We start from the raw sequence: 13,146 nt of genomic DNA, 5'->3' as shown, positions 1-13,146 counted from the left end.
GGTTACACCCCCCCCCCCCCCCCCCCCCCAAAAGAAAAAAAAAAAAAAAAAACTGATTATATATGCTAAGTACAGTACAATGACTAACTCACCAATAACACATAACAATAAAATTCAAAATGACTAAAGTAACCAGTGACAATTATTTCAAGGAAAATAACTGTGCAACTGCTGTAAAGGTTCGGTTGATGATGCTGGTGGCTAAGGGGTGCAATTAGATAAAACACATACTTTAGGCCCTTTTTTGAGTGTCCCGTGTGCATTACCAATTGCACTGCACCTAAGAATTAGCAATTATATATTCAGCTTTCAGTGCACATTATCAAATGTACTGTTCATGAAAATTACAAAATACATATTCAGTCATTTATTGGATTTCTGACAAACAGGTTAGAATTTTGATGATTATTGATGTCACTCAATACTTTTCTCTTTTATTGATCTGGGATTATGCTCAAACACTCACGTTGTAAGTTTTGTTTGGTTATGTGTCACATTGAAAAGCTGGAAACCTGAGATAAGGTTGGAGGGTGACCAATCCTCAAGAAATCTGCAATGTTCTTACTGTCAGTAGCTTTCTAACTTTGTTGTGATTTGTGTACTTGAATAGCGCTTAAAATGTTCCAGTCATCATGGGGGATGGATTGTTAAGCTCCACAGTGACTAACTACCGTGTGGGATTGGTTAAACAAATCCTTCTCCACTATCCCAGTTTATATATAAAGTCCTATGTGTTGTTCAATATCGGCTATCATGTCTTTTCTCAGAACCTCAACTTCCAACATTTTTGGTTTTCTTTTTTCTTTTCTGGTGCCTCAAACTGAAACCATGTTTAGTAATTGGTTTTTTGGTCTGCTTGCCTATATGAACCCAACTGACTTTTGCTTATTTTCTCTTCAATTGGGGTACACCTTACTTCTCATAAGCACATTCAATTACCATGCTTGAAATTTATTAGTGTTCTATTCCAGGCCCTTGGCTGGTGCAAGTTTCCTCAATTGATGCTTGGGTCTAAGAGTGCAATGCAGTAGAGGCAGCAATGCTAGGTGTTCATTCTTTACCTTTGTTGTACACTTGTACTAAACTACTCACAGATCTAGTGGTGTGTGTTATTGATGGGGAATGTCAAGACGTCGTCACATATTAGTAAGATTAGGGCATTTGGAGATGTTCATGTTTACCATATGTGTAGGCATGATTTATGATATTCTGATTTGATTGTGTATATTTTCAGCATTTAGGGATTTGCTATTACGTTTCATTCGTTAGAGATTTGCTATTGTTGTCCACATTATGTTTTCTTATTTTTTGGATTTGCTACTATTTCTTAGAGTTTGTTTCTTTATTTAGTATTAGGAGAATGACAATGCAAAGGCCCGATGTGTAATAATGAGGGACAGATTTGAGTATTGAGAAGCCCTTTTTAAGCCTTGCTTTGATCTTCCCTTTTTCTTTATTTTCCCCTTTTTTCCCTGTTAACTTCTTTAGGTTTTCTCTTGACTTTCCATCATTTTCTTTTCAATTCCTTACTGCCAATTGATCCTACATCAATTTGGTGTCATAGCCTCATCTTGATCCTTCCTTTCTACCATCATCAAACAACCATCCACCACTATCATCCTAGTCATTTGAAAACCATTTTTCTAGTCTTATTAGCCATAGCTGAACACTCATCCTTTCTTAAAGAGCTTTCTATGCTATTCTAGTTATGGCACTGAAAAAAAGGGCAGCCTGGTGCATAAAGCTCTCGCATATGCGGGGTATGGGGAAGGGGCGGACTACAATGGGTCTATAGTATGCAACCTTACCTTGCATTTTTGCAAGAGGCTGTTTCCGCGCCTTGAACCCGTGATCTCCAAGTCACACGGCGACAACCTTACTGCTGTGCCTAAGGAAACATAAAATGAATTCAGGAGTCATACTCTCATTTTATGCAAATGCATCATCTCACCCAATGAATAAACCTATACTACTATCACATGATGGCTACAGCGGTTACATGCAAGCATGATGCACTGAACAAACTCAACTTGTGACAATCTCCCCCACTTATGTGGTAGATGTCCTTGCATACTTTGACACTAAGTACTCTTCAACTTTGTCCATGTTCCATGTTTTCCGCTGACATCTAGCTGATTTCTTCGCCTCCAAGGCCTTTCCACTTCACTAAGCTTGTCGCTTCTTCCTTAATGATGTAACTCTTTGTCTGCAAGGATAACATTAACTTCTCTATTGTTTGTTTAACGATGTCTTCAATGGTGCTTTGGTTGATTGACTTCTTATTAGATATTTAGTGTTGGCATTGAATGGCTTGAGGTATATGATGCGAAACATAGGATGCACCTTCATTCAAGTCGAAGGATCAACCTTGTAAGAGGTCTCCTCGACTTTAATGAAGATGGAGACTAATCCTGCATATTCACACAGCAGTCTCCTATTTTGACCTCACAGTGATTTGATTTATTCTGGATGGAGCTTCACAAGTGCCAACTCATCCACGTTGAACAGAAATGGTCTTCTCCCTTCATTTACCCACTTCTTCATCCAATTGTTAGCTTTCTCTAGGTAACGCAGGGGAACTCTGTGCTTTGTCTCATTTTTTGTGAAGATTTATGTTTTCAGACTCTTTCCTTTGCACAATTCATTCATTGTGTGAGGTAATAGCGGCTGCTGGCTTGTAACACCCTAGTAGCTCGTTGAATTTCTTTGTTTGTCCATCTGCCTGTGTGTGGTAGCTCTAAGATTAAGAGAGATTACTTGTGGTCTTGGGTTGGGGGTGATAGGGACTATTTCTTTAGCTAGGATGTGGTGTGTAGGTCGAAACTGGAGGGTGGTTTGGGTCTTGGAAATTTGGTGTCTAAAAACACTATTTCCTTCGCTAAATGGCTTTGGTTGTTTCCCTTAGAGGATTTCTTCCCTTTGGCATAGAGTCATTAGAAGCAAGTTTAGGTTGAATGAGAATAGGTGCGATACCAATTTGGGATTTAGATGTTTTTTCAGAGGGCCGGTGGAGATCTATATCTTAGATTTATCCCTCTATAGTAAATTTGTGGTTAGATGGGGCTCTCGTATTCGTTTTTTGAAAAGATCTTTGGTTGGGGAATGTTGTTTTGTTCAACCCTCTTCCTCTTCTTAGAAGCTTAGTGCAGAATAGTGTTAATTCTTATTTTTTTGTTGATCAGGGTAGTCCTTTGGCGTCTTGGGATTTTCATTTTTGGGGAGATCTCTTTATGATAGGGAGTTGGATGAGCATTATTAATTGATTTTGTTGAATAATCGCCATATTTCTTTGGGTGTGGATACTCGTTCTTGCTCCTTGGATCCTTTGTGCATGTATTTTTGCAAATCATTTTATTAGTTCTTTGACCCATTCTAATTCTTTTTCCCCTCTTTATATTACCACTTGATGGCCAAAATCCCCCAAAAATCAAGGATTTTATCTAGTTGATTGTGTTTAATAGAATCAATAACAATAACTTGTTGCGCATTAGGAGATCATTGAAGGAACTTTCTCTTGATGTTTGTTTATGTACTTTGTCATAATTGTTCTGAAACAGCATCTCATCTTCTTCTACATTGTCATTTTTCCTAGAGAGTATGGATAAGTTATTTGGTTTTACGGGAGAGTGTTGAGTTTGCCTAGATCTTGTGGAGAACTTTTTAGCTAACTCATTTTTAGGTTTTGGAAGGAGAAAGGACAAGGATGCATTATGGAAGTGTGCTTTTTTTTGGAGCATTGTGGGGGGTTATAATGCACATATCGTTTTAAGAAGATTTGAATCTTTTGCTGGTTTGGTAAGATTCATTACTTAGTGTCATGGGTCGAGTATTTCACAACTTGTGAAGGGTCTCATGGCACTAGCTAAAGCACACTTGCTTAACTAGTTAGCCAAAGAATACTGTAGGTTACGAATAGAGCACATACATCGCAGTTGGATGAAATTTAGGTGGAAGCAATAAGCAATTCATGAAAGTAAATGACAAACAAGTGGTAGACATTGAAGCAATGGAATTGATTAAGCAACACCTATGCAAGCAATGTGTGTCTAGCGAGGGAGACGAGTAGGCAAAACATATCTACAATGACTAGTGAGTTTTACAAGATTGATGGACACTTACCTTCCCCTAAATAGCTTTATATGCTATTTTAGCTTTGGTACTAGGAAACATCAAACTGTCCAAGGAGCATGCTCCTTTTTTTAGCACTAGGATAGAAATACCCTAAAAGCAAGAAAACCTATACTAGTGTCTACATGATGGTAACCCATCCCATGCACACGAGAGAGGTGTTTACAAGCAAACATAATGCCTTGAACAAGCTTGGCTCAAGACACGTGTCGCTTTGGCGTGTTTGGTTATGGGCATTTTAAAGGAGTGATGTTTTTGGATGTTCAACAATATTGTAGATATCTGATGTCTTGATCATGTTAGCTGTAGATTTTTTTATTTGTTTTTTTATTCTTCTTTTTTTTTTTTCCCCCCTTCTTTGCCCCAAATTTTCTATAAGGAGAGGCCTCATTCTCCATCTCATACATTCTTATTAAAAAAATAAGAAAAAAGAAGAAAGATAAAAGGAGTGGTACGTGGAAATGCTTAGTGAGCCCATGTCAGCTGTATTAGCAACAAGATCTGATTGTGTACAAGGCCAAAGAATATCTGAAGGAAGTTGAGGTGGTCAAAATTGCATAGACTAAGCCATCCATGGGGGATACATTTGTTCAATTCAATGCTGCACGTACGATTGAGTTGCGTAAGTGGAATTTATACTTCCTAATAAGCTTGTTTTCAATGTCTTTATCCTTTTGCCTTTGTACTTACTTTTGAAACTTGGGCATTCGGAGATGTTCACGTGTGCAGGCATAATTAGAATGCTTGGATTTAATTATGTACTTTTCTTCTTTAGAGATTTGCTATTTTTTTTTTCATTAGTTAGGGATTTCCTATTATTTCTCAAATTATGTTTCATTATTTAGAGATGCTATTATTTCCTAGAGATTGTTTCTTTTTTTAATATTAGTAGAAAGGCATTATAAAGGCTTAACATGTAATGGTGAGGGGCGCATTTAAATTCTGAGAACTAAGCCCAAACTTGAGTTTTGTTTTGATTTTCTATTTCTCCTTATTTTTCCCTTTTATTTTCTATTACTAACTAAAACTTCTTTTAGTTTTCTCTTATTTTTATATCATTTTCTTGTTGATTTGTTTGCTGCTAATTAGTTATGCAAAGGTTATTTAGTCTACTCCTTCAATTTTTGTTCTAAACTAGCCATGACACTAAAGTTTCGCTTCACAATACAACTTTCCCTTTCCTCTTTCTTCCATCTCCTTTTGTGTTATCATTATTTCTCTCATCCTTGGTTGTGACGGTGATTTATAGTCACTATGATGGAATAAGACCTTAAGTGACTGGTCGATTGAAAGGAAATATTTTGATTTGGGATTTGATATGAGAAGGGTAGGATATTTTGTGGCTTTTATCAAGAATAATGTGTCAAGGAATCTTTTGGTGGCGTTGGCTGAATAGTTTTGTTCAAAGAAGAGTTGGTTGCTTCGATTTTGTGGTGGCAATTAGGTTAACTTGTATAGGTAGATTTCTTGAGGAGGGAATCGATTCTATTGGTAACAATTATTCAATCTTCGTTTCTTGAGGTTTGGAAGGAGATGACTAGAGAAAGTTTCGGGAAGGTCTTCATTGTCCTATAGAGTTGTTCTTTTCGATTGGATTTGAAATGACTAGGGATACTTATGTAAATTTCCCACAATCATGAGTGCAATGAAGTCATGAAGGGAGGAAGACTTGTGTGTTGTTCATGAGTCATGGAGTGTGAGATGGGGAAGTTATGGAGTAACAGGGTGAAGTAGAATATGGTTGTTTAAGCTTGATATACATTGTTGGCCCACTCTTCAGAGTGGTTGATGTTTTGTACTACGGGTTGGCATCCCCTTGATCCATTGCTAATTTATTTTCTCTTTGCTGAAAAACAAAAAAAATTCATTGCCTAGAAGGCCAGGATCTAAAAGGTTGAGCTTTTTTGTAAAGTGGTAATCGAACATGGTATTAGAGCTTGTTACTAGGAGTTATTAGGTTCTAGTCTTGTTGCCCGAGTTTATTGTGTGGTGTTTAAACAATTATTATATTCCCTTGAATGGGTGTTATTTATCGTTTGATTATCTCTCCATGTGCCGTTAGGTTGCATGTGTGGGGGAATGTTAAAGTTTGATATACTTTGTTGGCCCCCAACCTAATAACTCAAACTTTTAGGTAATAGCTTAACTTTTAGATTTAATGGTAATCCAACTGGGGGTTTCCACTATTAGTGCAAATTGAAAGGTTGGGGTGGGGGAGCTAGGGTGGGTTTGATTAGGCTTGAGATACTTTATGTTTTAGTGATTTTAGGTGATCTATAGGGAAAGTTTGATTGGGGTTTGGGAGGAGGGGGTTTTAATGGGAATAATCATTCCAATAAGCAAGTCTAATTTTTCGGTCAATATGTAATGGTCAAATGAAAGAAACCCATGAATGAATTGGGTTTTACTGGCATCTTTTTTGCGATGGGATAATTCTTACTAATGTAAAAAAAAAAGGGTATTATGTTTGGGAAGTTAGAAGATGTGGTTTGCTACACTTGTCCAACAGACACTTCAAATAGATTTAGAACTTTATTTGCTGTAATCATATGAATGGCAACTTGACAAGGTGGTTGTTAAGTGTTGAATTATTGAGTAACATGGAAGGCCTAAAAAAAATGATAGGTTTCTCCCTCAATTCATAGTAAGTAAAGTACATACCAATGACCATTATACCCTTTACTAACTCACCCTTATTAACATAATACTAACACATACTAATAATGCTAAATGACCAAAATAACCATTAATATCCCGCCTTTGGATGGGGCATAGATGTCATATGATTCTAGGTTGTTATAAATGAATTTAACACTAGCAAACCTAAAACTTTAGTTGACAAGTCAACAAGATGCAAATCACACTAACATAAGTGGTTGTAATGGGCTAATGCACAAGTTTCTCCTAAAAAAATTCGCAATCAACTTTAATGTATTTGGTCCACTCATGGAAGGCTAGGTTGGAGGAAATATGAATAGCAACTTGATTATCACGCATCAACTACATAGATCGAGAATGTGGAAAACCCAGTTTTTCCAACATGTTCTTGAACCAAACAAGTTCACATGTAGTGTGAGTCATGGCCTTATATTCTGATTGAACACTTGATTTGGTGCCACAGTTTGTTTTTTACTCTTCCAGGAGACCAAATTACGACCAAGAAAGATACAATACCTAGTTGTGGATCTTCCATCGGATGGTGAATTGGGCCACTCGGCCTAATTTGCATATGTATACCCTTGAATACAAGTATGATCTTGTTCTTGAGATAAGAGACCTCTCATAGATCCACCTTTGAGATATATTAAGATGTGAATTATTGCATCCCAATGACCCTTCCTTGGAGAATGTAGAAACTAACTCACAACATTTGTTGAAACAGATATATTTGATTGAATGGCTATGAGATAATTCAACTCCCCAACAAGTTTTCGGTTCTGTCTTAGGTGCGGCACACTTGCACTAACTTTTTGTTAGGATCCATGGGTATATCAATAGGTTTGGAACCCAATAGCTGGTCTCACCCAAATGATCAAGAACATACTTCCTCTATGAAAAAGCAGTTCCAACATGAGATTTGGATGTTTCTATACCAAGAAGTATTTTACTGGTCTCAACTCCCAAATCTTTGCTGTAAATTGTAGAAAATTTTTTGCGTCGTGGATACCTTGATCATCATTATTAGTACTCATAACATGATCCATATACGCAATAAGTAGAATCCTACTAGATGAAGTGTGATGATAAATTACAAAGTGAACTGCACATTGTTAAAGGCCAAAATCAAGTACTAGAGCATTAAACCATGCTCTATAAGTTTGTTTTAAACCAATAATGATTTCTTGAGCTAATGCACTTAGTTTGACTATTGATCTCTTGACATCACTATGTAGGAGGGCATTACGAGGGAAGGGGGTGATCTCAAAAGCACTAGAGAGTGGAGTGGGCTTCGATTCGACTGGGCTAGGTATGCTCAATATCACAATCCATATGGCCCAATTAATGGAAAATAAGTCGGGCTTTCATTTGGCTCGATTTCAACTTGTTGGGCTCTTGAGGGAGCTTCTAAGGGTTTTGGAGACATCTAATGCATAAGAGTTTTCGATGGGCTAGAATGGGGTTGTTTCTTCTTTATGGGTCCATCCTTTAAGGGCCCAATGTACAACAAAAAGGATGTACAATTGAGCCCACCTCAAGCCCATTAGCTAATTCAGAAGATTGGGAGTGGTTAGAGTTGTCCAGTTGAGGCTCATGCTATGGTGGGCTTTGAAAAGGAGGAGAATAGTAGGTATGGCTTTGGGCAAAAACAAGCGAGGGAGGGAGAATTAGATTAGTAACAAATCTTCTCTAGTGAAAGGGTTTGTGTGAGTCGGCAGCTTATATTTTCTTTTGGTGGCTGTGGAGATGAGGGAAGGAATGTTTTGAAATTTAAAGAGTTTCTAAGAGGGGTTTCTCTGGAGGACGAAGGCTGCAATATGCAGCAGGAGGCAACTTTGATTGCGGATCAGGCTGGGAATCAAGGCAGTGTGAGTTCCAACAGTAACAAGGTGGGTATGTTTGCTAAGAAAAAATATGGAATTACTGGAAAGTTAGCATTTACACCAGTGTATTCTCGATGGAGGCAGAAGAGTATAGAAGAAAGGGGCTCTTCAATTGAGAGGTAATTTAGTGCAGATTGAGGAACGTTACTTTTTTTGAAAAAACATAACGATGGTAGCTTTTACATCGAGGAGCCTTCAATTGGGTAAAAAAATTGATCTACCAAAAAAGGTTAGTGAAGGAAACTCTATTGCGAAGAACAAATGGGGTGATGTTTAAGACGAGGAGGGTGGGTTGGGTAGTGATTTTGATTATATGTTTTAGACGAGGAGGGTGAGTTGGGTAGTGATTTTGATTATGATGGAGGGCTACTTATCGATGTGGTTCTTGAACAACTTGGATAAGAATTAGATTCTTCTGGGGCACTTTTGGATTTCAGTCTCAGTTTCAGCATGGGCTGGATAAAATGGGTCTGGGATTAGTTTATTCAAAGGGGCAGGAAATTTGCTTGGATGGTTGAAAGAGTAAGGCTAAGAAGGGTCAAAGGGAATTGGCAAATTTGCGATGCTCTATTAGCTATGAAGGACAAGGATTGAAAAGGGGCTTTCTTTGGTAATGCTTGTTAAGTATTTGGGTTGGTGGGTAGCTAGGCTATGGGGTTGCCTTTCTTTCTTTATATTTTAGCTTTGTTTCTTAAGGACCCCATGTCCTCATTTGCTTGTGTTTATTACCTTCTTAATATATCTTTAGTTTTTTTATAAAAAAAAAAAAAAAAAAAAAAACTATACAGGAAGACATTCTTCACATCCAACTGATATATCGGCCAATGACATGTGGTTTCAAAGGAGATGAATAGACGTACTAATGTAAGTTTAGTAATTGAGGAGAATGTGTCTGAATAATTCAAATCGTACTCTTGAGTATATTGCTTAGCAACAAGACATGCCTTCAAACGTGCCATAGGATCATTAGGGTTGACTTTCTTGGTATATGCACAACGACAACCACATATTTATCATTAGGAAGAAAAATCAATTCACAAGTATCGTTTTCTTGTAATGCATTCATTTCTTCAACCATTCATTCCTCCATCCAGAGTGGGCCAAGGCTTCAGCTATGTGATTAAATCAACAATTATACCTGTCCCATAATTAGATATGTGATTAATAACATGATGCTGATTTTTCTACTTTATTTTTAATAATATTTTACTATATTTTTATCTACAAACTTGGTGCAAGGTATTGAGTTTTTGAGTCAGGTTGAATTGTTACTTGATCATAAGTGGTGATGATTCTAAATTTCCAGATTGTGGACAAAATTCTTATGGAGTTCTTAACTATAAAAACAAGGACATGAATTTTATATTACTACACTAATAGGTGCAATATTAGAGTAGTAATGTTGGGTGGGGGGAAATCCTTTTGATTGGAATATTAAATCATGCAAAGTTAAATTGGAAGAGTTGCAAGCCAACAGATCAAAGAAATTTGGGTTTGAAACTGAATGCTGAAAGTGATAAAGTTAGTCTGATGAAACTGTTATGTTAAATTTGTTTTTGAAAGCAATTCTTATGGATTATTTGGGTTCATGCGTATAAGGTCAGAGAGAGAAGTATTTGGGAAATTAAATAATTTCGTTACAACACATGGTTATGGAAGAATCTCCTGATATTAAAATATGTGGTATATCCTTTAATTATATACCAAGCTAATTGAGGAAGTTCTGTTTGTCTTTTTGTATGACAATTGACATCCTCAAGGTCCTCTAATTCAACAGTATGGAGTTCAACTTCAAAGTGATCTGGGTATTCTTAGATAAGCTTGAAATTTCATACATAATGGTGCTTTGAGATGGTTGAGCAGAATATCAAGAACTGTTCAGGAAATGATCGGAGACATTGATTTTTGTACTTCTTTAGATGATGATATTTTAAAATGGAGTTTGCCTAATAATGGGAAATTCAGTGCTGCTTCAGCTTATGAATTCATTCAAAAAAAGAATGCAAAGATGTACTAGGTGCAGGTAGTTTGGTTCAATTATGGAATTGCCAAACATGGATTTATATGCTGTTTAGCTACTTTGAACAGATTGTTTATTCTAAAAAAGCTTAAAAAGTGGGGAAAGACAAATGAAAGCTGTTTCCGGTTATGTAATTTTAATTTGGAATCAGGAGATCATTTGTTCTTTGATTGTCCTTGCTCAAAAAGGATATATTTTAGGGTCTGTTCAGATTTGAGTATAGGGGTTGCTGTTGAAAGCTGGTATGGAAATATTGACAATATGAAAAATATTGGTAACACTCAAGAAGCTGTGATTAAGAAGCTCACTTGATCAGCTGCCATCTATCATATTTGGAGAATCAGAAATGAGATACTATATGGGGGCCAGACATCATTTCTGCATAGTAAATGATGTTAAGCTGAATTGTAGTAATACCTCTGGTTTTGAATTTTTGAATTTTCAAATTTCTGATTTTGTAAAAGTTGACTCTGGAGCTTCAGCTTTGCTGCAAGCTGCTCCAAATTCTGTATTTATTTCCCTTCATGGTAAAATATGTTGCTTATTTCTTGGCAAAAGAACAAGAAGTTTATACTTTTGTGTTTGCTTGCCTGGTAGAATCAAATTTTGTTACAATGTGTTCATTTTATCTCTTGCAGCCCATTGACATCTTTTTTATCCATTTCATAGTGAATATATGAAGAAGTTCATGTTCTACCATATTGTGCTTCCTTTTTTTGCGTGGCTTTGTTGGGGGGGGGGGGGGAGAGAGAGGATAAACCTACTCGGATTACCCATGCCTATCCTAATTATTTTTTATCTTTACTTTTATGGTTCTTTTCCTTTTAATGGAGCTTGAAAGGACAATATGTCATTTTAAAGTAGTAGTTGTACTTGTATTTGTCATGTAGAATGTGATTATGAGAACAATTATCTCTCTCTTGTGGAGTATTGCAAATAACCAGAACTTGCAATTCTTTAAGTGTTAAACATATTTTGTTCTTATGCAGATATGAAGGGGTTCTTTTGATGGCCCCTGACAAAGAAGCTTTACCTGTCCTAAATTGTGTTTTTAGATATCAGTGTAAATGATTTGATTTTACAATTCATGGCATTTAAAATAATTCCATTCTTTTTGTGTGCATTCTGGAAATGAAGTTTTTCCTGTCCTAAATTGTGTTTCTGGATATCAGCATAAATGATTTGATTTTACATTTCATGGCGTTTAAAATAACTCCATTCTTTTCCTGTGCATTCATTTAAATACTTTTATAATCAAAATTTCTGCATTTTTCATAACTGTTATTGATGCTGATTAAGTGATTGGAATTGTGTATTGTCCCAGTTTATTTCTTGTAATGATCCCTGCATTATCAATTATGAAGATAAAACAGATGGAATGTTTTCTTTATTTTTGATGCATCCAACACTATCCTGTTACAATGTTTAGGTGTTGATGAAATGTTTTCTTTGTGCATCAAAACACTGATAGGTTAAAATATTTATGCATTAAGAATGTTTATAAAAGGATGGATATCAGTGGTTCATACTATGTTTAATGCTTTTGACATAGGTCATATGCTGTCATGTGTTGGGTCAGTACAGCAAATAAGTTGCGTCAATTGCAAAGTTTTCTTATTAGGATAACGAAAAAGTTGTTTCCCTGCAAACTACACTCCCTGTTGTTGGCTGTTACATTTCTTAAGCAAGTGTTGAGCTCATTTCGGCTATTTTTGATACATCACTCAGATGTTTTGCGTTGCTTCAAATGGAAGCCAAACTCAACAAAATGTAGATGGCCAAAGGCATTGTATTCTTGTTGCTGCAAGCAATCCTTATCCCTTACCTACCCCAGTCTATCGTCCACAAATGCAAAATATGGAGCAGAGCGAAAAGACTGAAGTGCAAACAGAAAGCCGTCTATCTGATGCTGAGGTGGTTTCTAAATCTTTTGCTCAGGTAATGCTATTTTAAAGCCGTGCTCTTGTATATTACTGTTGACACTCCTCTTAAGCATGTTCTGTGCAAGCTAATGAGAACCCTTCTTTACCATGCAGTGTTCTGTTACCCTTTCTGTCATTTGTCCAAAACAGCTTCCTAAACTTAGAGCAATCTACAATGCGGTAAAGTAGACATTTTAAGTGGTCTGATTGCTTCTTTATGTTTTTTATTGACTTTTGTTAATCTATAAGTTCACCATGCTTTACATTTTCATCGTCTTTTTGCATATCAATCTCTTCTTGAGATTTTCTTAATGCGAGGCTGCATTCTCTGATTCACAGATTTTTCTTTTGTTTTGTTCTTTTTTTTTTTTACTGTTATTTTTTTATTTTTGTTTTATTTTATTTCAATTTTTACCAATTTGGGGGGGGGGGTGGTTAAATATGGTGGTCATGTTGATAGAAAGATTGGCTCAATGATGATTCAATTCTGAAAGAATGTGCATTTGGAAAGTACTGAGGTACTTATTAGTGATCT

At 36.3% G+C, this 13,146-nt stretch overlaps 1 protein-coding gene across 3 annotated transcripts in view; it reads left to right on the top strand.

Annotated features, from left to right (window-relative positions):
- LOC131153586 (mediator of RNA polymerase II transcription subunit 25) overlaps positions 1–13,146 on the top strand; it is a 109,527-nt gene that overhangs the window by 36,614 nt on the left and 59,767 nt on the right. For all 3 annotated transcript variants that reach the window (XM_058105998.1, XM_058105999.1, XM_058105997.1), the window contains exons 5-6: positions 12,418–12,627; positions 12,726–12,791. In XM_058105998.1, the coding sequence (XP_057961981.1) occupies positions 12,418–12,627; positions 12,726–12,791 (276 nt within the window). The remainder of the gene's footprint in view (positions 1–12,417; positions 12,628–12,725; positions 12,792–13,146) is intronic.

Source organism: Malania oleifera, chromosome 4 (assembly GCF_029873635.1).
Source record: "Malania oleifera isolate guangnan ecotype guangnan chromosome 4, ASM2987363v1, whole genome shotgun sequence".
Taxonomy (NCBI): Eukaryota; Viridiplantae; Streptophyta; class Magnoliopsida; order Santalales; family Ximeniaceae; genus Malania; species Malania oleifera.
This window is presented reverse-complemented; position numbering and strand designations above follow the sequence as displayed.